Source organism: Pleurodeles waltl, chromosome 2_1, assembly GCF_031143425.1.
Source record: "Pleurodeles waltl isolate 20211129_DDA chromosome 2_1, aPleWal1.hap1.20221129, whole genome shotgun sequence".
In the NCBI taxonomy this organism is placed as follows: Eukaryota; Metazoa; Chordata; class Amphibia; order Caudata; family Salamandridae; genus Pleurodeles; species Pleurodeles waltl.
In genome coordinates this window covers 378,292,248-378,318,831 of record NC_090438.1, presented here as the reverse complement: position 1 = coordinate 378,318,831, position 26,584 = coordinate 378,292,248, and the positions used below count along the sequence as shown (strand labels likewise).

At 44.5% G+C, this 26,584-nt stretch overlaps 1 protein-coding gene across 5 annotated transcripts in view; it reads right to left on the bottom strand.

The window, feature by feature from the left end:
• The window catches only part of SYTL4 (synaptotagmin like 4), a 585,230-nt gene that overhangs the window by 182,977 nt on the left and 375,669 nt on the right, over window positions 1-26,584 (bottom strand). For all 5 annotated transcript variants that reach the window (XM_069212747.1, XM_069212740.1, XM_069212773.1 and 2 more), the window contains 2 exons: window positions 15,750-15,859; window positions 14,894-14,996 (listed from right to left, as the gene is read on the bottom strand). In XM_069212747.1, the coding sequence (XP_069068848.1) occupies window positions 14,894-14,996; window positions 15,750-15,859 (213 nt within the window). The remainder of the gene's footprint in view (window positions 1-14,893; window positions 14,997-15,749; window positions 15,860-26,584) is intronic.

Genomic DNA, 26,584 nt, shown 5'->3' with positions numbered 1-26,584 from the left:
CCAAACAGTTTCTGGTGGCTGCAAGAAAAGACAAGACCGTTATTTGTTGAAGAGGGAGCTTAGGCTACAGCGGCGGAGCGTTGATCAGTGGATTAAGCTACTGCTTTGGTGAGGGCCTGTGGACTAGGTGCTGAAATGGCTAAATCGGACATCCAATCTGCATTTTAGCTACTACCAGTGCATCCAGATGATTTCTGGCTTTTGGGCTACAATATGATGATGTCATTTGTATACACAGGATGTTGCCCATGGGGTGTTTAGTTCCATGTTCCCTTTTTAAAACATTTAGTTTTTTTTTCTTGCAATTGTGTTTTTAATATCGGAGCAGGCTTTCTCATGTTACACATTACTTAGATTACTTTTTTCTTGTGGGGCAGGGTGGAACAGATGAATGTCAGGGAGGCTTTGAGAGCTTTTAGATAACCATGGAACAGTTGGGAGTACCCTTAGCACCTGACAAAACTGAAGGCCCTTCTACTTGTATTCGTTTTTTGATGACTGAATTGGACTCAATTAGGGTGGAAGTAAGGTTGCCGAATTATAAAGTTGAAAAGTTGATTTTCCTTTTGGAAGAAGCAGTGAGTAAACCCAAGCTGGAATTAAGGCAGGTTCAAGCATTATCGGGTCATTTGAATTCTGCCTGCAGGGTGGTTACAGTGGGGCGAACCTTTTGCAGATGGCTTGGCTTTCCAGTGAAAGGTGCAATTTTGCCACACTATCAGACATGGCTTAAAGCTAGCATTAAGGCTGATCTTCAGGTGTGGATTTCCTTCCTAAGAGGAGTCATGGACTGACTATGTTTACTGACGACGAGGATTGGTTGTGGCAAGCGCAGATTCTTTCAGATGCTTCTGGCGCACATGGCTTTGATGTTTTTAGGGACGGTCACTGGGATGCTGAAACTTGGCCAGTGGAATGGAAATCAGCACAACAGTATCACCTTTTTGGAGTTTTTTTCTTTTGCTGGTCACTTTGGTTTTATGGGGTGACAAGTTAGCCGATAGGCGTGTGCTGTTCAATGTTGACAATCAAACTGTGGTTAATTTGGTGAACTATCAAATAGAACAAGATTAAAAGGTTTTGAAGTTATTGAGGCTATTTTTGCTAAGCTGCTTGAAGTTTAACATTTTATTTAAGGCCAGGTATGTTCCAAGTGCGAATAATTATATCGCTGACGCACTCGTTCACAGTGGCTGAGATTCCGTGTGCTGACGCCTGGAGCGGATGCACAGAAGCTGTCTCTGCCGCAGGAACTTTGGGAGCTGGGAATCTGAGGATGTTACAATTGATTAGGCAGTCCACAGCTCCGTCTACTCGGAAGAGCTATGATAAGGCCTGGTTCAAGTTCTTTAAGTCAGGTGCAGTTAGGAGGGTGCATGGTACATATGTGCTATTACACAGGTGTGACACTGCTGTGCGATTTATTCTGGAACAGATTGACCTAGGTTTGGCTGCAGTTACAATATCTGGTAAGATGTCGGATATTTATTTTTATGGTAAGTTTTACTGGGGGTATGATCCAATGGAGGGTGAAATCTGTAGACAAATTGTGGCAGATTGGGCTGGGAGGAGCATGGGCTGACAGACGATGTTGCACTACTATTCATTTGTTAAGGGACATTTTGGGGATTTTACAGAGTTTGTTTTTCCCCTTGGGAAGTTGCTCTAATATCATTGTGCATGTCATGGTTGTATCATGGTGCTTTCAGAGTGTAGGAGCTGTTGGGGGAAAGTGAAAGGCGGACTGTGGCATTCTCACTTAAGTATACTGGAAGATGCAGTTAAGCTATGGTTGGCCACATCTAAAACTGATCAATTGGGTAGGGGCCAGGAAGGTCTTCTGGGGGCGACTTTTCATCCAGATTGCCCATTACCTTGTTGGCTTTCCTTTACCACTTACTTATTTTCTCAAGTTGGGTGTATGTTTTTACGCATGAGAATGGTTCTTGTCCAACATCCTTCCAACTGCTTGCTGTTCTAAGGGTAGCACTCTGTAAGTTGGGTATTGCTACTAAAGAATATGGGAATCATTTGTTTCGTAACGGGACTGCCACAGATGCCAGAGGGGAAGGTAAGGATGATAAAGTGACTATGAACATGGGGCGTTGGCGGTCACAATGTTTTAAGCGATATATTAGATCGACTCTTTTTCTGATTTAACATAGTTGTATTACTGTTTATGTGTGGTTTTCTTGGAGGTAATTTTTGTTGTTCTTTCTAGGTTGCGTTGCAGATCCTGACACTTCTGGCTCATCGTTTTGGATTGTGGGGGACTCCTTTGTTCGTTGGGTGGCAAAAAAGGATCACCCCTGGGCTTCGGTCGTCAGTTGGGTCCTGATGATGCCACAGTGAAAATTTGGTGGGGGGGGGGGAAGTGGACTGAGATGGGGGAATTATTGTGTGTGCTTTCTAAGAAATTGCCAAAGGGCTTCTGTCCTGATTTATTAGTGTTGCATTTGGGGGAGAATGATTTAGTGTCCTTGCCTCGTATTGGTCTATTCAGAGCCATGAAATTAGATTTATATATGTATTGCGGGAATGATGGTCTGGAACACACATCCTATGGAGAGAATTGGTACCCAAAAGATACTGGAAGGGTGCGAGGAGTTTTTCAGGGATTACAAAGCAACGTAAAAAGGTAAACAGAGAAATAAGAGGTTTTGGTAGGAAGCAGAATAAATCAGTTCTGCAGCATTTAGAAATTGTTCATGATGATGTATCACTTTATAGGCAGGATGGGGTACAGTTGTTTTTTTGGTAATGAGTTCTACTTACTAGAGTTAAGATTGAGGATTGCTGAGCTTTTGGGTGACTGTCTTTGATAAACTTAAGCATATATTTAGCAAGGGAAGTTAGGCTTGGGGGTGGGGCAGGAAAACACCTATGGGGTTTTCCTGGGTGGCAGATTTTAAAGAAATACCTTGGTTGGGAACCAGAACAATGAGAGGCCAGGGATAGTGAGAGGGACAGCAGAAGGCAGAGACCAAGGCAGAGGGGTACTGGATTTATGATTGCAAGGGTGGGAAGGGACATTGAATCTTTTTAAAGGGCGGGGCTAGATGGCTGTTATTGTATTAGTAAGGACCTTATTTAGTTTTGTAAGGCTTAATGTCAAGGTTGTTTATAGTTGCCAGACCTGCTCTATTAAAGAGGCCTTTTACCCCTCATCTCTGGTGAGCATGGAGTTTTGCGTGCTGTTTTCACCCGATAGGTGCTTGGGTTTAGCTAGGGCTTGCCCAGTCTCCCCCCAGGCTTATCGGGCGTCAGTGGTGCAGTCCACCACGCAAAGGGTTTGGATTGGTGGGTGGTCTATGGCGGTGGGGTTAGTAAGTGGGTTTATGAGAGGTGGGCAGGGTGTGGGCGGCCTCTTTGGCCGCTGTCACACCCAGGTACTCAGGACGTCGTTTGAGCAGTCATCCATCCCTCCCTTCCCTAGTGTTGTTGTTTTCTTTTTTCGTTAGTTCTCTAATTTATTTATTTGTTTTCTGTAGGATTTTTTTCTGTTTGTTTTGTGGGTTGTTTACTAGACAGGCATGTATTTTTGGTGCGATATTTTAATAGACCAAGTAGAAAACAGGGCCCCTAAATCAATAAAGAGAGAGATCAAGGGTAATCTACCTAAGGTATAACAACATCTCTCTCTTGCATAATGTCATACACAAAGAACAAGAATTGAAAATCATAAGCGATAATACTATTAAACATTAGTAATATTTATTTATAATAAACACAATAACATCATCCTTTTTATCAAAAATAGCGATCATTACTATGTACAGACACCCCCTTTGAACATTAAAATCGCCAACATAGAATCCAGACACAAAGGAGAACACACCATGAACAGAGACAACATTTACTACACAAATGGACACAATGTCAAATAACGAATCTCAAGACAAAACAGAAAAGTCCAAAAAACAGCTAAATCCCACCAAACAAATTAATTATTTATCAAAAACTCAATATTTACAAATTATAACAAGATTAACATACACAATTATATATAAATTTATAGCAATATTACTACAATTTTTGGTAACTTATGTATGAGAGAACAGTCTGCTCTCTCTCTCTCAAGTATCATGATGTATGGACCCCAAAAGGGCGTTGTAGTTCTATCTTGACTGCACAAAGGAGATCTGGGTGGATGACCAAGTCTTTGTGGGGTACGTTAGGGCAAAGAAGGGCCGGGCAATGCAGAAGCGAACCATTCACGCTGGGTCATTATCTGCATCAAAATCTGCTACACATTGGCCAAGGAAGCAGCCTCCTGAGGGCTTGCAAGCTCATTCTGCCAGGGGCAAAGCTGCTACCTACACTAGCTTGAGGCATATCAGTCCTGCAGCTCTGTCAGGCAGAAACATAGGCATTTTTGCACACGTCTGCAGAACATTACTATCTGGACAGTCGGGTATGAAGAAATGATCACTTTGCCCGTTCAGTCCTACATGACTTCTTAGTGTAAGGAGTAGTATTCGCAGCCCATCGCCAGGAGGTTATGGCTTGAGTATCCATTCAAAGGTAAGGAATATGCAGCTAGAAGTCTTTATCAGATGAACAAGTTTCTTACCTTCAGTAACGCATTATCTGGTAGAGACTATCTAGCTGCAGATTCCTTACACCCACCCATGCCTCCCCGCTCTGCGGATTTATCTAGTAGGGTTTGGGGTATATCCCTTTCAGGGCCCTAGTTTTGGACAGACAAATTGTTGGTTCTATCCAGGACTCTGTGCTTAAGGCGTGGATGTTTTGAGGATAAAAGAACTGACGTATGCACGCCAGGGTGGTGCCTTTATAGGAGACTGTGACATCAAAGGCGGCTCCAGCGATGCTGATGAAGCCATGCGGAGCCAGACGACGCACACGGATCCAAACGACACCATCTTACGGTGCGCATAATGTATTGCTCGGCAAAAAGATTCTGGATTCGAAGCTGAGGCCTGGGAATTCAAAGGAAAGGAATCTGCAGCTAGAGGGTCTCTACCAGATAATGAGTTACCGACGGTAAATAACTTGTTCTTTATTTCCTTCCAGAATCTGCATGAAATTACCCTTAAAATAATAATGAAATACAGATGTATTTATGCTGTGGGCAGATTTCTAATTCTTAATAAAAGTGCTTCAGTAAGGTGAGCATAATGTGCTCCAAGTACGCAATCAATGGGCCCTGTACTTTTATGCAAGTCTCTCACATAATCTCTCTCACATAATCACAACAGCGTGAGGGAAGTCCATTGAAAGCAGCATGCGGAAGTGGCGCTTTCGTCCTTACCGACAGCCTTGCTTGTTATCTATACGAGCACAGCCGCTTTGTACAGGGAGTGCAGAATTATTAGGCAAGTTGTATTTTTGAGGATTAATTTTATTATTGAACAACAACCATGTTCTCAATGAACCCAAAAAACTCATTAATATCAAAGCTGAATATTTTTGGAAGTAGTTTTTAGTTTGTTTTTAGTTTTAGCTATGTTAGGGGGATATCTGTGTGTGCAGGTGACTATTACTGTGCATAATTATTAGGCAACTTAACAAAAAAAAATATATACCCATTTCAATTATTTATTATTACCAGTGAAACCAATATAACATCTCAACATTCACAAATATACATTTCTGACATTCAAAAACAAAACAAAAACAAATCAGTGACCAATATAGCCACCTTTCTTTGCAAGGACACTCAAAAGCCTGCCATCCATGGATTCTGTCAGTGTTTTGATCTGTTCACCATCAACATTGCGTGCAGCAGCAACCACAGCCTCCCAGACTCTGTTCAGAGAGGTGTACTGTTTTCCCTCCTTGTAAATCTCACATTTGATGATGGACCACAGGTTCTCAATGGGGTTCAGATCAGGTGAACAAGGAGGCCATGTCATTAGATTTCCTTCTTTTATACCCTTTCTTGCCAGCCACGCTGTGGAGTACTTGGACGCGTGTGATGGAGCATTGTCCTGCATGAAAATCATGTTTTTCTTGAAGGATGCAGACTTCTTCCTGTACCACTGCTTGAAGAAGGTGTCTTCCAGGAACTGGCAGTAGGACTGGGAGTTGAGCTTGACTCCATCCTCAACCCGAAAAGGCCCCACAAGCTCATCTTTGATGATACCAGTACTCCACCTCCACCTTGCTGGCGTCTGAGTCGGACTGGAGCTCTCTGCCCTTTACCAATCCAGCCACGGGCCCATCCATCTGGCCCATCAAGACTCACTCTCATTTCATCAGTCCATAAAACCTTAGAAAAATCAGTCTTGAGATATTTCTTGGCCCAGTCTTGACGTTTCAGCTTGTGTGTCTTGTTCAGTGGTGGTCGTCTTTCAGCCTTTCTTACCTTGGCCATGTCTCTGAGTATTGCACACCTTGTGCTTTTGGGCACTCCAGTGATGTTGCAGCTCTGAAATATGGCCAAACTGGTGGCAAGTGGCATCGTGGCAGCTGCACGCTTGACTTTTCTCAGTTCATGGGCAGTTATTTTGCGCCTTGGTTTTTCCACACGCTTCTTGCGACCCTGTTGACTATTTTGAATGAAACGCTTGATTGTTCGATGATCACGCTTCAGAAGCTTTGCAATTTTAAGAGTGCTGCATCCCTCTGCAAGATATCTCACTATTTTTGACTTTTCTGAGCCTGTCAAGTCCTTCTTTTGACCCATTTTGCCAAAGGAAAGGAAGTTGCCTAATAATTATGCACACCTGATATAGGGTGTTGATGTCATTAGACCACACCCCTTCTCATTACAGAGATGCACATCACCTAATATGCTTAATTGGTAGTAGGCTTTCGAGCCTATACAGCTTGGAGTAAGACAACATGCATAAAGAGGATGATGTGGTCAAAATACTCATTTGCCTAATAATTCTGCACTCCCTGTATATTAGGCATGTTTGGGGTGGAACACGGGATCGGGCAAGTGGAGGTGACTGGTCACTTTTACATTTGGTAGCTTCTGAATTTTACAAGACAATGAGATGGATATAGGTGGAAGGATGCCATACAGGGCGTTATCTTCTGCACACCTGGGGTTGCGGCATAGAAAGTCTGGATAAAAAATTAGGCTTAGCTTTTGGAGGAAGCCAGAATTGTGGTGGCTGTAGAACCGTTTTGGAATATGCTTCCCTCCTCTGTTGTCATCAGTACGTTTTACTGAAGAATCTGTGGGGCAGTTTTACCTGCCTGAAATTTTATGTTTCAAACAGATTGTACAGATATGCCGAGCCCACAAAGTCCTGTCAGACCAGCAGAGTGCGCCCTTGGTAAATGCTTCAGCAGCTTTGCAGAGAAGCATGAAGCTAGTTTCAGTATAAATGTATTTGTTTCTACCAAATGTGGTTTTAATATATTGTAGAGTAATAATGCCACTTTGTGCAATAGCGTGCCTACTCTGAGGTGGTAACTACAAGAAATACGCTTTCAGGGACATACTTGATGAATGTAGGAATTCTCTGACTTTTTTTAGCCTCAGGACAAATGTTTGTCCTGAAAGGACCTCCCTGTAAAACAAAAACGAAACGAAGGCAATCACTTGCACCAATACTCCGCTTTCCTTTGGCTATGAGTGGCTCATTTCTTTTAGTGGCTATGGGCGATAATTGTATTCATTTCATTCTCACATTATTTAGCAATGCTTACAGCTCTGGTTGAAACTTAGGTGCCATGTATGACTGCAGTTCCTCAGCTTTCCATTATAACTGGACAAATACCTTAATTGAAGCCCCCTGCATGGTGCAGCATGCTGCTTGAAAGAAAAGCTCTCTGTTCCTGAGAAATACACTGGTGCACAAGTTTGATTGTGAGGTCCTCATATCGTTTTTTCATAGTGGTCTAAAAATTCTGAAAGATGATTGTGCGGTGATCCTTCTTTGTCCATGTTACAAAACATATAAGTCCATCCAGCTGGAAATAAAGACGACTGAGTTTCATCTTCTCTCCTGCAATTGGCTACAAATGTTCCTGTTTTGAGTTTAATATGTCCTTTTGTGACCTTGCAGCAACTGACCAAAGCCACATTGTGTTGTCTCCCACCCCGCCCCACCCCTAAGTGAAAAATAACAAATTGTGCGTTCTTCCTCAATTCCCCGGATGGCAGCTTAGTTTGTGTGAGTGCAGCAAAATGTGTATATTTGTTTACGCTACGCTGATAACTGTTGTTTCTCTTTTGGTGAGATTTTATTAGTGTTTCTAGGTTTAAACCTTAAACGGGTAAGCCTGTAAGAATGATTTAACATAACAAAGGCAGGAATTTTCATCTTCTTTAGGGATCTGTACCCTTGTAACCTGAATCAGTGCATATGGAATTTAGCAGACCAGTTTGCTCTGCCTTTGAGGTCCAGTTGATGGAGTCGCTCCTCTTCTTTAGAGGGATGTGGTGAAGCAAAGAAGGTAGGCAGGATGATGTTCTGACCCAGATGAAATGGGGTCACTGCCTTGGGGAGGTAAGAGGCATGAGTTCTGAGTACCACCTTGTCTGGATAGATAGTGAGATAACATAGCTTAGATGAAAGAGCCTGCATCTCACTCACCCTCCTGGCAGATGTTATTGCCACTAAGACGGCTGTCTTGATGGTGAGTAGCTGGAGAAGACAGTTGTGCAAAGGCTCGAAGGGAGCACACATCGGAAATATGATTTAGGTCCCATTGGGGCATAACAAAGGGTGTAGAGGGAAACATATGTACAAGCCCTTTGAGGAATCTATGTACAATGGGGGATGGAAACAGAGAAGGCTGATCACGCAGCCGAAGACATGCAGATAAGGCAGAAAGATAGCCCTTGAGAGTCCCCAAGGCAGAACCCTGCTGGGCAAGAGAAAGAATGAAAAGAAGAATATCATAAAGAGGATCCGTAGACCTCTCTGTACAATAATATACAAATTGTTTCCAACGGCAGTCATATACCGTTTTAGTGGAGGGATGCCTGGCTGCCAAAATAACTTTACAGACTTTGGGAGGAAGGTCAAAAGCCATCAACTGCCGCTTCTCAGTCTCCACGCATGAAGGCACAGAGTGGTTCGGGTGGAGAACCCTCCCATGCTGTTGCGACAGAAGATCCTCCCGATAGGGCAGCCTGATCAGAGGATTGATGCTCATTTAGAGAAGCTCGGGATACCAGACTCTCCATGTCCAATCCGAAGCCACTAGGATGACTTGGGCCCAGTTGTTCTTGATCTTCTTGAGGACTCTGGGCAGGAGTGGTATGGGCGGATAAGCGCACAGGAGACCTGGACTCCACTTGTGACGAAAAGCGTCACTGAGCGATTGCTTCTTTGGAAACTTCAATGCACAATACGGCTGCCATTGCGTGTTCTCTGCGGAGGCGAACAGATCTAACCAAAACTATTTCCACTGCTGAAAGAGTCCTTGCACAACCTCTGGATGGAGATACCACTTGTGATCCGCTAGACATCAATGGATGAGTTCATCCGCCCTGTCATTCAGAGAACCCACCAGGTGTTGAAACACCAGGGTTATGCCCTGCTGTTCCAGCCATGTCCAGAAATGCAGAACCTCTTGACATAGGGTCCACGACCCCCCACACTTTCCTACTTGTTGCAGTACCACATTGCAGTGGTTTCAATGCCAGTCGGATCGCCCGGAGCTCAAACAAGTTGATATGGAGTCCGGATTCTGCCAGAGACCAGAGGCTCCTGATCTTTGCCTCTCCCAGATAGCTGCCCCATAGCAGAAGTGATGCATCTGTCACTATTGTGAGATTTGGTAGGGGAAGGGAGAGGAGTCTGCCTTTGACCCAATCGCAGTTCACTAACCACCAATGCAGGTCTTTTGCTGTTCCCAACAAAATCTGAACTGTGTCGGTAAGATTTCCCTGATGCTGTGCCCACTGAAACTTCAGGTCCCACTGCAAAGCCCTCATATGCCATCTGGCATTTTTTACTAGCAGGATTGCTGGAAGCCATGGGTCCCAAAAGCCTCGCAGTCTGTCACCGAAACCAAGGATAGAGGCCGAAACATTGGAATCATAACCTGAATATCCTGGGTTCGCTGCTCGGGAGGATAAACCCGAAACTGCACTGTATGCAGAACAGCTCCAAAGAAGGGGAGCTTCTGAGAGAGTCAGGTGTGACTTCAGCACATTTATAGTGAACCCCAGTGAATGCAGGAGGTCTTCCGTAGTCTGAAGGTGGGTGACGAGTGTCTGGGGCATAGGAGCCTTCAAGAGCCAGTTGTCAAGGTAGGGGAAGACTGAAATTCCCAACCTGTGAACACCCGAGGGACACTGGTGAGACCAAAAGGGAGCACGGTAAACTGAGCGTGCTCATAGCCCACCTTGAACTGCAAGTAACGCCTGTGGCTGGGCAGGATAGGGATGCGAAAATACGCATCCTGAAAGTCCAACGCTACCATCCAGCCTCCTTTGTCTAGGGCAAACAAAACCTGAGCTAGAGTGAGCATCTTGAATTTCTTCTTTTTGAGGAAGAGATAGACGTCCCTCAAATCCAAAATAGGGCGAAGACCCTTGTTCTTCTTTGGAATCAGAAAGTAGCGGGAATAACAACCACTGTCTACTGCTGACAACGGGAACCTTTCTATGGCTCCTTTGGCCAAGAGAGACGCAACATCCTCGCGGTTCAAGATGAAATGATCCTCCATCAGCCGATTTTAATGGAGCGATAGATGGAGGGAAGGACTGAGAGGGGAGAAAATAGTACTTCTATATGATCTGCAAGACCCATTTGTCCGATGTTATGGACCACCAGTCAGGGAGATGAAATTGAATCCTCCCTCCAACTGGACGAACATGGTCTTGCAGAACCATACTAGGAGGGCTTGGGCGTTGCCGAAGAGGGGGCTAGGTGGAGGCCAACCTCTGGCTAGACCCTCTGGGTCTGAAGGTACCTCGTCCTCGCACTGGATACTGTGAAGCTGAAGGACGGTGGTGGCTAAGCTGTGGTTGGCGTGGTACCCCGCCCCTCCTGAAGCCTGGAAAGGGGCGATAGGCAGACTGCTGGCGAGCAGGCGCTGAGAGGCCCAAGGATTTAGCCATGGCTCGAGAGTCCTTAAAACACTCAAGCGCAGAGTCTGCTTTCTCCCCAAAAAGGCATGAGACATCAAAGGGCATGTCCATCAAATTTGCCTAGATATCCCCCGAAAAGCCAGTGGTACACAGCCAGGTGTGGTGACAGAGGGCCACTGTTGAAGAAATCGCCATGCCCAGCAAGGTGGTCGTGTACAAGCCACACTAAATGGTAAACTTGGCTGCATTTCTTTCATCCTGGACAGCTTGGGTGAGTGTCCTGTACGACCTCCAGGACCTAGGGCAGCATCTGTGCCACCGTATCCCATAAAGAATGGGGAAAACGCCCCAATAGGCATGAGGTATTTACGGACCTCAATGCCAGGCTGGAGGAAGAAAACATAATCTTCCCGAATAAGTCACACCTCTTGGATTCCCTATCTAGGGGAGCGGAAGGGAAGGCACCACGAGATGTGGAGGCTTGGACCACTAAGCTCTCCGGTGTGGGGTGTTGGGTGAGGAAAATAGGGTTGGTAGGAGCTGGTCAATGGTGGCAGCCAATTGTCCTATTCACAGGAGCCCCTGTGCTGGGTTTGGATCACGTCCCAGCAGGACACCAGTAAGGGCTTGTTAAAGGGTAACATAGGCTCCGATGTAGCAACCCACAAAAAAGCATCTCTGTCAAGATGTTAGGCCTGACCTGCACCGTAGGCCACTCCAGGTCCAAGCTGTTCTACGCACCACCATGGCATATAATGCTCCCTCCTCCATAGCCATAGAAGGAAGTGAGAGCATACCAGAATCTAGAGAAGTGTCCTGTCCGCTGGCTCTCCCTAGATCCTCATACCAGTCCTGCTCCTCTAATCCATATTCCAAAGGGTCCTCAGACCCCTCTTAATCCTCACTGGTGGCAGGATGATCAAAATAAGCCTCAGGCACTGATCTGGGCCGAGTCAGCGCCGTCGAAGTGGAAATTTGCGTCATGCACGTCACTCTGTCTCATCAGGAATGAGGATGAGACTTCCACCAAAGTGGGCGCCGGTGGTGGAGGGAGCATTGACGTTGGGCCCGACACCGGAGGAGGCCAACTGTGAGGAACCGCACCAGTCTGGATCCAATATCGGGACGGCGCTGAGTCCAAAGCCACTAGCGTCGAACTCGAAGGGGCCCCTGCTGACCCCGGGAGGTTCAAAGATGCACCCACAGGGGCAGCCCACTCAAAAACAAGGCACATGGCTTTGTAAAAGTCTTTTATTTAAGCAAGGGTTCCTCTTACTCCTGGATAAGGTGGGGAGGCACAAAGTCGGCCCTGGCAACGGCTCTGCAGAACTGTACTCTGAAAATCGACGTTCCCGAGAAGCCTCATCGACCGAAGGGTGTGGCAAAGTTGAAGTCCACTTCATGTGCCACTTCCCCAAGCGCCCGAGGACCTCGAGTGGGAAGAAGAGGTCTTGGGGCTCCTGGAGCGGTCCCCCGATCTCCTCCTTGAGCGGGACCGTGACCTCCGAGGAGTTGCGCCGACCCAAGTCGACTGCAGGCCACCATGAGCGTTAGAGACTGCTCTCTCACAGCCTTTGGGCCATGGCCCGGCAGTCGGAGCACAACTTCAAGTTGTGGTCTATGTCGAGGCACCAGAGACATACCTGGTGGGGGTCCGTCACTGTCAATGCACGATGACAGTCACCACACAGATTGAACCCCGTCCTCCTAGATGACATCTTCCTCGCACAGTTGGAAAAAATTATTTGACAAAAGGTTGAAAAAAGGCTTGCCAAAAAAAGCAAAGGGTAGCTCGATCCCGGACCTGCGGTTGACCGGTGCGGAAGGATAAGAACTGACGTACGCGTGCCAGGGTGGTGCCTTTATAGGCGACTGGGACGTCACGGACGTCTCCAACGATGCTGATGAAGGCATGCGTAGCCTAACGACGCACGCAGATCTGAACGACGCCACCCGAATCCACGCGAATGGTAAGGTTCAACAAAAAAATTACGGATTTGAAGCTGATGCCAGGGAATTCAAAGGTAAGGAACTGTAACTAGAAGTCTCTATCAGATAGCTTATTTTGGATTATATTTAGGGCTCCTGGTGTTGTGGTATTTATTTTTTTAACATTTCCGTCTGTATCCATATTTATTTTTTGCTCAACCTATCTGTATTTATCCATATTCATTTTGTGTTTTGGGAATAAAAGGAGTAGTAACATTGTATATTTCCACATTTATTTAACTGACAAGCATTCACACCTAGTTTGATGCCTGTCGTGTCTTTGCAAACTAAGCAGCCACATATAACAAAACACTCCACCCACAGAAACTTCTGAGCATTACCTACAAATATGTGCAAACGTGCATTTATTTAGGGAAATCCCATCCTGTTTTTCAACTCCTCATGCTTGTATCTGCTCAGCTCTCGCTCTGGAATTCATGAAGGAGGGCATAGAAAGTTACTCACAAGAATTACAGATTTTTGTATTTTTCGGCTTTTAAAAATAAATACAGACAGAAACCGTATTGTTTTCTTTCTGTATTTATCTGTAAGAAACAGCAAAAACGGAAAACCGGGCACCTTAATGATATTTCAGGCTACTTTTGCAAGAGAATTCAAGATGACCTTGATCATTTCCGTAGTTTGTTTCCGCCAAATACTTTGGTTTGTGACACTTTCACACATTCATCATTGAGGTAAAAAGGAGGGCAGGCTGTGAAGGAATGAAACAATTGGGTAACAGTTGCTCGGCTGTAAAAAGTGTAAGGGTTCTAGGCATATCAAATAAATGTGCATGAATGAAGTAGGTAGGTAAGGATGAATGTGACCAAGTTAAGAACAGATGTTCGGTAGGACGCGGATCAGATCCAAGCATATGTCTATGGTATGAGTCTGGCTGAGAAGGCTTAACTCAGCTGAAGTTCAGCGTGTGACCATGTTTTGCAGGTTCTTGAGTTTGGGTTGAGCACACACCTTAGATTAGGCCTATGTACTCCCAAGGTCCCACCTCAACTTCTGTTGGGACAGGGCCTGCTTCACAGACTACTGCAGGGTCCTGCTTGGGTAATTTGAAAAAAAAAGTGTCAGTAGGGGAAGGTTAGTGACATTCCATGCCAGCACTGGCTTCATTTCATACTGATCTTGAATATGTTTCTTTGCGATTTCGAGAGGCTTTGAAGGTAGTTTCTGCTATTTCATGATTGACGATATTGCATTAGTCATAAAAAGGATTAATACTCATTCAGGTGATCGCAATTGCTGCTCAGGCGGTGGTTTACAATCACTTTCACTAATTTACTATGTTAAGATATGCTTAAAGAACGCATCTATTTGCGCAAAGCATATTTGATTTAAATATTAGAACATTATGTATGCCCAATGTTTGCCTTTGAAAGCTTGGCTCGCTTGTTATGCCTACATCATGTCATAGAAGTGCAGAACCTATCAATTGCAATTTGCATTGCTTGCTTAGTCAGAGGCCTAGAGCGTAGAAAAGCTGTTTTGTCGGGCTCATCTTTTTAGCAAATGTGGTTTCTGTTAATGTGGATCCTAAAATGAAACAAGGAGCAACTGTCCTTAACAAAGGACTTCCCTGCTGAACTCAGAATCCCTTCCACAATGTCTTGCTTCAACAGAGCGAAAACTAGTAGAGTTTACTTTATGCAAGAAGTATCAAACTGCAGATCTTTGCATAAATTAACCAAAGAAGCCATCAATAAGTGATACGAAGCAGAGGAGACACAACATAGCTATACCGTCTGCACCCCAATACACCTTTCCATAAACAGCACAGTACGTATGATGAAGACACACTGCAGAAGTCAAGGATAGCAAGATGAAAGCTGCCATGCAAACTGCAGAGCGTGAATAAGTGTCAACAGTTGCCCCACCGGAATCTGCCCTTTTCTCCCCACTATCAGTTTACCCAATACTTACTTGGAATGCTTCACTTGCTCTTGGGGGCTTCGCTGACCTTTTCCAGCTGTGTTAAGTTGCCCTTGCTGAAGAAGTGTGTGTCCCATTGTCTCTCTTTTATTTGCTGGGAATTAAATAACATTTGTAGTTTCAGAACAATGCAAGAACTTTTTTGAGAAAGAGAAAGCTAGAGGCAGTAGGAGAAATTCATACGACTGAAAAGCAGTAAATTATATCATCTGAGGAAGGAAGGACTAATGTTATTAGAAATTAAATGTTTTCTCATCAGAAGAACATTTAATGACCAATAGGATAATATAAATAATCAATGTTTGCTAGTCAATTCGAAAAAGAATTGGACGCATGGTCACACCATTTTGCTCAAATCTTACCATTGAAATCCTAACGAGACCCAAACTTGGGAAAAGTGAGGGGTTTCATTTCTACCCCTAATTTTGGGGTAAAAATGAACTCCTGCACACAAAACTGTGCATGTTGTATGAATGATTTAAGAGGGAGCTAGGATGAAGGCAAGGGATGTATTTACTCGCCTCAATGGCCCACTCCCCTGAAAGAGCTCCTGCTTTATGTTAGGATTCTCTCAAGAGAAGAGGAAGCTAGGAAACAGATCCGAATCTGGTGCGCCCACCACACACCACTAAAAGCAATTTCTCACATGGCCAAATCTCATGAGTGCAATTCAATTTCATAAGTCCTCACATCATTCTTTGGACTTTGACATGTGCAAATTAGGTTTTTCCTCCAATCTGGATTAACAAAAAGTGTGAATTGGCCCTATATTTCATTTTAAAGATGGAATTATCTCAAAATGTAACACCACATCTACAATATTCTGAAATTATCATGGAATACATACGCAGAGGCTTTCGTCTGAGGGACATCCTCACCAAATCACTCCCTAGTCGGTTTGCAAAACGATTTATCTTCTGATCATAGAACCAGTCCCCTGTTGTCTTCTTCAGATCTCTGGAATCAAAGAAGATTTTGCTCAAAGAGCGGTCCAGTGACATTTAGAAAGAAAAATAACTTAAAGACAGTTGAGGTCTACAAGGCTCATAAAGGCCATTTTGCTGCCTACACAGGGTGGCGATGTCATGCTTTTCAGTACTATCGATATAGTGTCTGCCCTGTTGTGCATGCACCTAGTCTCGATCAGTTTAAACACTTGTCAGTTATTTGTATCTCACAAATATGGAGCAAATTTGTTTCAGACATTTACTGCTTTCTATGTGTACGCATTTACTGAGACTCTTGTCTAATTCTAGGAGTTAGTTGTAGCGGTAAACTGCAGCTGTAGTGTGTCTCTCATACTGGGTTAATTTATTTTGGTACATCTCTCTCAACTTTATACAGTATTTGAAACTGCAATATAAAACTCACTACCTGAGAGTACGTTTGCTATTGAGAAGCGCCGTATTCTCCCTTTCAAATGAAGGAAGTGCGGGTACTTAGTACCTGACAGTTTCTGTCCATTTAAAATATTAACTCCATCCTCGATTCTTCTTCTTACTGGTGTATTTGAGTTAATCAAATAGATAACATCTTTGCTAAGACTTGTGGTACTAAATCATACATTGCTTTAGCAGCCCAGTCCTGAAAAATAATTAGGGTATCTTTATCATTTGAGTGATTCGGATTGCTTAACAGGACATAACAGTCGCGGTTACTAATGTGTGTAAAGCCTCAGTCACAACTTTTATGATTTACTTATAACATTTGACCAGAGGACAGATCTGCACAAACCTTATCAGTCTGCCAGCTAAATTTCGCATGGCAAGTCCCATGAAGATCCCTTCACAGGAAAAAAAAAAAAAAATGGGGAGGAGGTGAAAAAGTGAGTCATTTCCCATTTTAGCTCCCAGAGCAAATTTTGTCGAGACCAATAACGTTCGTTCCAAATCGTTCCAAATGTGACATGAACGTAGAACTTTACGCAGAAAACGTGCCTTTTTTAATTTGGCTTAAAACAATGGTGTTGGGCTATATTTAAAGGGTTAATCCTTCTGTATATGGGATGTTAAAATTCACAGTCAATCACTTTTTGAATTATTTTAAGCACTGTGTTTGCCTGGAAGTGCTCAGGGCCACAATCAGGGATTTAAATAAGCGCTTTAACGGAGGCAAAAGTACAGTGAGGCAGAGGGTACCCAACGCAAGCACAGATTTACGCATACCCTACCACCCAAATGAGCGCTAAGGGCCAACATCAGATACTTGGGGGAGCGCTCAAATAGCCGCAAAAGGACACAGAACTACAATGAGGTATTGAACTAATCACAACGAAGGAGGCAAAGAAACACTGAGAACAGTGTGTTTCCAACACATGTCCTGGAACACCAACGATTGTGCCCAGTCAGACTTATGACTACTGTCTGGAAAATTATTACTCTGAAGAAGGAATGGCACTATCACCTATTGGTTGCCTATCAAAGAACCAAGAACACAAACAGCACCACTCCACTAAGATACTTATTCAGGAGCAAGTACTGTGATCTGAAGACTGATGGTGAGTAAGGCTCGGTGAGTTCAACAAAGATCCAAGATAACAAAAGATGGCCACTCAATGAGATACTAAGTCAAAGCAAAATAATGATATTGTGTTAACATGCTATTTCCTTTTCCAACTAGCACATACAGTTAAATTATGGTTGAAGTTTACTAAAAGAAAGGTAAAACTTTTGTAATTCAGCTAACCAATTGCTGATTTGTGAAAGTATGTCATCACAAGTGAACTTCCTCCTTGCATTGTGAAAGTCATCACACACAACATCATGGATCACATCATAAGAGGCAACACTGATTACATCCAGGATTTCTAATCCCTTCTCTATAACTCTTAGTCCTGGCACAGAAAAGCATGCTTTCCTTTTAAGCTCAACTTCACAGGCTACCCTATTGGGGTGGGATATTTTGGTTAAGTTGAATTGGACTGTTTTCTGTAACCTGACAGAGCTTACTACACTGTGTCACACACCAAGGACAACGAGATCCTTGCCTTGTTATGTGAAAATAAATTGCCAACCTGTTGCTGATAAACCTCAAGTGTCTACAAAGACAGCAGAATTGCTTGCATAGGTGCCCTCTGCTTTACAGTGCACAAGGCAAGAATGTTGATTGCATAGTAAAGATAAAGATCAATTCTATGAAAAAGGTGCCTTGTATTCGACAGTCTTCTCTAAATCCTGAAGCAGAAACAGGAATTCAATCAGTCATTTTGGATCTTAACAAACAAGGGGTTTGGAAATGATTGTTAGCAGGTGTGATATTCCTATGCTTCTTATCAAAAAAGTTGGACAGATCAATGTGTACCAATTAGTCCATGATTTGAAAGCCATAAATAATATGGTTATTCTTAATGTCCCTGTGGTTCCCAGCCCTGCTACCATCCTTTAATCTAGCCCTACAAATGCCAAATAGTCCACAGTGGTAGATTTGTGCTCCGTCTTCTTTTCCATATCCATCCATGAATAACCATTTTCTCTTTACATTCTCGATTGCTGGACCTGCTTAAGGGTTTATGGAGTCTTCTCCAATGTTTTCCCAAGCCCTTAAAGAAAGGTTTGGACACCTTGGACTTTCCGTGGGACTCTACTTTGAAACCTTCTGATTGTATCTGTTACTCTGAACCAATGCAAAAATGACTCCATCTAGCTCCTCACTGATTTGACCAAAATAAGGCATAAAGCTTCAAAAGAGAAACTCATTTTTTTTCTACCCAGTGTTAATCGGGACACAAAACCTCTGCAGGAGAGTGCCACTCAACATACCCGATTGAAACAAGCCATAGGTTACAACATCTGGTGACCATTGTGCAGGTATGAGCTTTCTTGGGTATGGCTGTGTATTGTAGACAGTGCCCAGTGGATTCGTGGGTAAGCTGCAATGGCAAAATCTCTCTACACATATTAAAAAGTTAACTCCAGAACCTTTACAGTGGTTAAAGTAGCTGAAGACACACTTGTATAAATTAAAAAAGGTGTCACCTGTGTGCACACGTGGGGACTGCCTGATCTTTCAAACCCGTTGTACTGAACAAGATCAATTTGTCTTTGGAGTAATGGTGCAGGATCATGGTGCCCCGAAAAAGTCTATGGCATGCTATTTCTCTCTTTTACACCCCAGAGCTGCAGGCCTCCTTCTAAATCTCTGTTCTGTAGCCACTGCTGCCCACCATGTTGACGCCCAAGAAAGCAATGTATTGAGTTCTACCTTGATTGTGGCAGTTCCTGTTGTTGCTCCCCTTCTCACTTCACCATCTCACTACCAAAACCCAACACCGTTACACTGCCAGGCTGTCCCAATACATGATGCTACTGCCTGCCTCCCTTATACCTGTAGTCTGATATATCACTCTGAACCCAACATTTTTTATGCCACTGGCAACGCAGGAGAACCCAACTGCTGTCTTGTGGTGACTGAGCATATCACAAAGCCCTGCAAACATGTTACAGATGCCTCTACAACGAACTGTGAAGTATCTATTTTGTAGATGGATCATGTCTTAAAAATGATGACAGTCCTCTTGTTGCTGGATATGCTATATGCAGGTTGTTGAGCCCATGACAACTCATATATTGTCAAGTATGAGATCTGCTCGGTTTGATGAGCTTGTTGTCCTTACCAGAGCTTGCATCCTTGCTGAGAATAAGACTAACATTATTTACAGACTCAAAGTGCAAGTTTGGAGCAGTGAATCACTTCTGGCTTCTGTGGATGCAGGGAGGTTTTCCATCTTCTGTCTGGACACCAATTAAAAATGTTTAAATTGTGCAAAACCTGCTGAACGCTTAACTTTTGCTGCTCTGAACTGTAGTCATTAATTGTGCTGCCCATCAGAATTTTCATGATAAAGTTTCACAAGGGAATGCTGTTTCTACTACCCAAATTTGTGTGGTTGCATCAAGCAGCTCCCCATGTCAGAAGGTATGGTAAGAAAAAGAATAATTTGTGCTACAGCAACCCACTAGCATGCACCCTCCTTTCTTTCTACTGTCCAGAATTATCACTCCTGTGATATCTGAGCCACATTATATTGGAATCAAGACCACCCTTGCTAGTCACCCACCACCTTAAGAACCTGTGTTCACTCCACATCTTCCTAGACCTTATACAGATGCCAAAATGTGCCTCCAAATCTTAAATGCGTGTATCTTTTGTGGGTGGGTGGAAGCCTATTCATGTACAATAGCAGATGCCTTAACTGTAGCTAAGCATTGGCTCAGAGACTTTGTACCACATTCCAGGATCCAAATTTGCCTCGAGCGACCAAAGAACACGTTTCATTTCAGCAATAGTACAGGAGATTTGCAAAGTTTAGGGATTAAATAACACTTTCAGTGTCTATCACCCCATTCCGGGAAGGAAAGTTGAAGGGTAATAACAGCATGCTTAACAATACCAAAGCAAGGTGGCCAGCAAGATGGCTGACAGGATGTACTCTTGGGGAGCTTTGTCCACCGACTGCCAAATACTACAACATCCTGCATTTCCAAGCATCCTAAACACCCCAAACATGACTATAATACACCATGCCAGCCCTTGTGGGAGTGTAGGGCAAACCAAGTGCATATTCTTGTCGAGGAGAGGCAGCAAAACTACTGAGTCTGTGACGGCCTAGCACAGAGGTGCATGAGCGATACCACGAGGAGCGGGCCATGTGGAATCCTGAGCAGCAGGGTGGAGATCCAGAATGGTGCAGGCTCCCTGAGGGGCTACAGGGTGGCATGCTGTGGGGCCCAAGATTGGATGGCTGTGCAGAGTCCCTGATCTGGCGACAGAGGGATTCACCTGACAACGTGTGAGACGGGGAGTGACAGCTGCTGCCTGACACCACATGCAGCAAAGAGGGCAGAGCTATCAGCCTAGGTTGTGGGTCCTACCCTGATACGGGGCATGCAGTGGTAACCTCAGGAGATTGGGAGGTGTCCCATGGCTACATCCGTGCCACTGGAGGTCTTGATTGCGCAGGGCCCCACCCCCCCATGGATAACAGCGAGGGAGAGATACAAAGGGCAACTTGAAATGGGCCCTCATTACGCTGTATACAATGGCACAATAACTGAAGGGGGTACCTGAGGACAGTGAGGACAAAGGGATATTGTGGTATGTACAGCAACTTCTCCAAGGGTTTTGTGGTGCGCAGGGCCCAACTCCCAAATGAGAGGCATATCGCCCGGGGGAATTCAAAGTTGCTCAGACTGGGAAGGTGCTAGACACTGAAAACTGGGGACATTCAACGGAGCGGCATGAGAAACCCTCTCTAGGTCCTGCCTACCTGGCAATTAAGGGGATCTAGTGCAGATGTGATCGTCTGGGACCCCCGGCTATCGACAGACGGTTATCCTATGTGGCTCTGTAGTCAGGGGATCCAATAAACATTTACACAAATGGCAGAGGGAAGGCTGGCAGGGATTATAGCTGGCAGGACACTAATCCGTGGACAACAGTTGCTCTCCCTTAGTCTCACTGCACTACAGAACTATATATTACTGGTGGCCTCTAACTTCTGCATAGTCTGGCTACAACATCACACATGGTACGGACAGCACTATGAGGAAAGATCGCTCGCAAAGCCAGGCACAAAGTAATACCATCACCCAGTACACTACCCCCACATCAGACTACGCAGAGGCTCACTAGGCAAGTTCAAGAAACACCGGAATAGTCGCAGCAGCGACGAGAGGAGTCCTCTCACACAGCCATAATGAGAGGCTATTCAGGCCTCAAAAGCGGCTTTGCAGGGGCAGATTGCTAGAGTCTCTTCGGAGGGTAATCTTCACAGGGCAGACATGCGCAAGGTGTATGAAGCGTTATCAAACATTACAATCCTGAAGACCGAGGTGCACCAACTTAAACAACAAGTGGCACACATGATTACGGTCACCTCTGCATTAGAGGACAGAGCCGACGATACAGAGGGATGCTTGAGAAGGAAAAATATCTGCCTCCTAGGTTTTCGGACAGCTCACAGAACAGTTCCTTTTGAAATGGGTGAATACAGGGCTGAAACCAACAGAGCTGTCAGAACAGTTCTTGATAGAACAAGCACATAGGGCATTGGCCCTGAGGCCACCTCCGCCAAACGGGCTCATGTAGCCAGACTTCTGAATTACATGGACAGGGATGCCATCGCTAGGGCAGCCAGAGAAACTCCTACTCCACAATCTGAGGGACGGAATATTGCAATTTACCCAGACTATATACACAAAGTACAGGAATATTGCAAAACCTTTGTTGAGGTAAAAAAAAAAAAAGTCTCAGAGCTACGAACATCTGTTATATGCTCTTCTATCTGACTAAGCTGTAAGTCATATACACCGGCAAATCTCTCTACTTTGAGGGACTAGACAAGGTGTGAACCTTGCTGATCCCGCCAAAGACATCCTCTGCCGGAGGTGGATGCACCCGGAACAGGTGGTGAGCAGCAGGAGTCCCAGCAAAGATGCCCTGCTAAAAAGTTGCATCCTACAAAAGGGGGCTCTGGCAGTGTGGTGATCTGAGAGGATGGCACATTGGCCACCATAAACATGGAATGTTGAGAGGCTTTGGAGATCAAGGGGGACAACTCCCCTGGTGAGCTCTGAGATTTTGCTTCACCTCCATACCAGGAGGATGTTATCCTAGAAACAGAAGCCTGAGCCGCGAGTGAACTATAACGCTCACCATGGAAGGACAAGGTGAACGCACTGCCTCAAACTCAGAGTCTGATGTGTTATAGACCATTAAGGTTAGCATGCTACCAGGTTGATGATGTTGAAGTTGAGAGAGGTGGTGGGTTTCATGGCAGTGGGTGGGGGGGGGAGAATATGTGTCTGGCTATCTGAGAGGGATGTGTGAGGCATACTGAGAATCGGATGTGCGGTAATGATGTATCCGCTGCAAATGGGATGTCTAGGCCTGATGGGAATCTGATCACTGAGCAGGACGTGCCACTGTGCACCATCTCTCTGTTGGGTGGGGACCCACTGAGTTAGGTATAAGAGACGTGCGACTGTTGACAGCATGTAGAAGATGACTTGAGAGCTGAGTACTGTCGGATTGAAGTGTACTGCTGGAAAGAGAAGCAATTTAAGATGTGACACAAAAGCCATGTACACCGCCACACTGAACCAGCTCTTACTGTTGAATCATTTGACACATTGACAGTTTGGTGGGAGTGGAATTTCTCAAAAGGATGCATGGGAAAGCAAGCCTACATGTGATCGAAAGAGGGGGATTTAGCAAGTCCTGACACATCATGTACTGTGACATGTATGCAGTATTTGTTAGTGGCCTCTTGTCCTAAGTCGGGGGGTAGGGGGAAGAGTTCATGTTGGGTGGTTTATCTGGTTATTGTATTGGGGTCACTGCCATATTGACTTGATGGGTTGTATTTGCAAAGACCAATTGCTACTAAACAACAATGACAATGCAGAGTTAGTTGAAACTCCTCTTCTGGAACGAGCGAGGGAAGGGATCATACCAATAACAATACAGAGCACTGTCCCTGCTTAAGCAAAACGGGATAGGTATTACATGCTTACAGGAGACATCTCACCGATGAGGAAGCAAATAAACTAGCCAAAAATGGAGTGGACAAGTATACTGTGCCAACTTTTTGTTCTACTCTTGTGGGATACTGATGTTATTTGCTCCGGGGGTACCATTTGCACTGACATAAATGGAGGCTGATGTGGAGGGCAGATACCTGTTCCTGCAGGGTAGACTGGACAGGCTATATGTGACGTTTGTTAACTCCTAGAGACCAAATGTTGACAATGGATTGTTCTATGGCACTATAAGAGACATGGTGTCCCCACCAGCAAATATCAATCTGTTTTGGGAGGGAGACTTCTACTGCATAGTTGATGGGGAACTAGATCACCAAAGAACACTAAGCCAAGGATGACAACGTAATTACGGGAGGTTATCATGAGGTTGGGATTAAGAGATGTATGGAGGGAGAAGCATCCCACAAAGTGGGAGTACACATAGCACATTTAGTAGGTTAGATCGTATATTGACATCCACACACCTGGTCACTGGTACCCATGAGGTAGTACATTACTCTTGTTATTTATCTGATCATGCATCTGTGGCATGTACATTTGAATGGGGAACTGCCCCTTGGTCCCCCAGCACATGGTGATTCCCTACTGACATATTGCAAGAGGTACATGGACAGGAAACAGTGGCGGAAACACTGAAAGCTTATTTTACAGATAATTGGCTGGATGCTATGGAGTGGGAGGCGATGAAGGCAGTACTGGGGGGGTCGGTTCATGTGCCTTTCATGCGGGGTGCGCAAGGCCCTTCAGACTGAGCTAATTAACAAGAAGGAGGCCCTGGCAGCTGTTGACAGGCTGCCTCTGGAGGGTAAGCAGGGGAGATTGGTGTAGGCAGCTTGGCAGGGTCAAGAGATCTCCATGAGGTAACAGCCTGAACATTACACTTTGAAGTCCTACTGTCAACTGCTACATGGGGTGTGGGGCGTATCCATATCTAACATAGAAAGCTGTGGCAAGTTATCCGGCTGCTCCTCCATCATCGCTCCATATCTATTGTAACAGTTGTTACAAGTTGTTTTGATTAAAGCAATTAAAAGATTCTTTAAAAAATAAAATAACAGCAAAAAACTGTGCTGAGACCCAACTAAAATGGCCTAGTGTCTTGCTTTTAACTTTGCGGTCAATCAGGGCCATTCCAGCACATATAACTAAACTGACATCCTACAAAATATTTTTGGGATCTATGGAACCCTATGACTTTGCTGTCAAAGTCGCCTGTTCCTGCTGCTAAACTGGACTTTTAACTAAATGATGCAGCTCTCCAGTACTACCGAAAACATATTTGCTATCTCCACAGTATTCACTCCGAGGTTAAAACTCACTTAACTGACTGCTCCTTCAAAATTTGCCATTTCATATAGATTACTGGGTGTACATGAAGGTGAACTAGAGAACGTCCACTCTGCAGCCCAGGTGGAAAGGACCAAACCCTTATGCTGTTCATTTCAAACATCTGTGAAGTGCTGCAGCTTGCCAATGTGGGTCCACTCCTCCTGGTGCAAGCATGTTGACTCTGCAAGACACCTGCAGGCCAGGGCCATCTGCTGGAACTGCTTGTGCTTCTGCCTCCTTTCCTGAAACGAGAACGACTGAGGCCAGCCAGCCAGCCAGCCCCATCAATTCATGAGGGGAGTTAGCCTGCTGTCCTGCCCCATTACAGCTGCACTCTCATTACCACCTCAGTAAAGTGGTCTTTCAGATAATGGTCCCTATATGGGCCTGGACCACTCTTTGCTGTGCTGCTGCTTTGTGGCTTCTTTTGGAATATCTCATGGCTTCAGAATGGGGCATTATCACAATGTTAAAACTGCACCACACCTGTCCTTTAACAGAACCGTTGATCTGAGTAAAGAACTCCTCCTCCTTTCTGTGGCTAGATAAATACTGCCAAACAATACATTTTTCTTCCTGGTGGATTGGACTCACATTCATGCTGACGTCTTTGGGTGTGTACCTTTGATCAGAGGGCCCCTCAGCAAAAATAAGACTTACATTGACCTGTACTATCAGGGACTGAGGGTACCTGAGGCACCACATCACAAGACACTTGAGGCATTGATGAATTCTACTACCTAAAAAGCTACTTTCGTCAGACATGTTTGATCCTGCTTACTCAGAATGTGCACTGTTTTGTGGGCACAGAGGTCCCAGTATGTGGAGTATCTTTGTGGACAAAAGTGAGTGTGACACTGTTCTTGAGGCTATACTCAATTATGGAACCTCCTTTGAACATTTCTTTCCCACCAGCATAAGCATTGTTTGACAAGAATACGCTCATTTAATCAGTGGCAAGAAAGCTTACCCGTGCTTGCCCCAAGAATGGACTGTGGTTTGTTATGCGGGGCATGTAGTCCTCGCTGTCTGAGACACTGCCAAACAACCTCTTCAGCAACCTTGAAGATATTGTAAAGTGTCTGTGACAAACAGATTAGTCTCTTATGTTTTCTTATTATAGTGTAGGACAAGAGATCTGTGAAACAAGAAGACATACCTAGGTAATAGAGGGCATTGAAAATGCCACAGCTATCTCTTTAGGCCTTATTACTGATCTGTTAAGATGCTCAGAAGACCATGCTCTTTTAGAATAAAATGGCCCTGGACTTTGTTCTTGCAGCCAAAACAGTGGTTTGTGCTATAGCACGTTTAGAATGTTGTGCACTCATACCTAAATCTTCTTTCATCATCCATGAAATGATAGATCAAGAATAAAATTAAGGAACTACACAAACTTTAAAAGCCTTAGAAATAAGCACCTGGTCTTGGATATCTGGATTACTTGAGAAACGAGGAATGAAGGTTTTTGTCTTGTCAAATTGACTTTATTAAACAAAGCCTATGCATCAACCAACGTGCTAGCATAAATAAAAGGTGTTGCAAATTCTTATCTGCTTGATGTTTCTGATAATGTTATCAGTTATGAAGTAAAAGAATAATTTAATGATGGACTTTCAAATTGAAACTCCATTGAATTGTGAGATTTCACCATGCAGTGAAAAAAGTCTGAGAAAGCATTTTATATTTGCTTGTATTAACGTGACATTGTTTTTATATCTGCTTAAAGTTCTACCAAAGCCTTTGCAATAAACTGGATGCACTCACTGTTGCAACTCAACTTGCCACCATAGCTGATGAAGGAACCCCTACC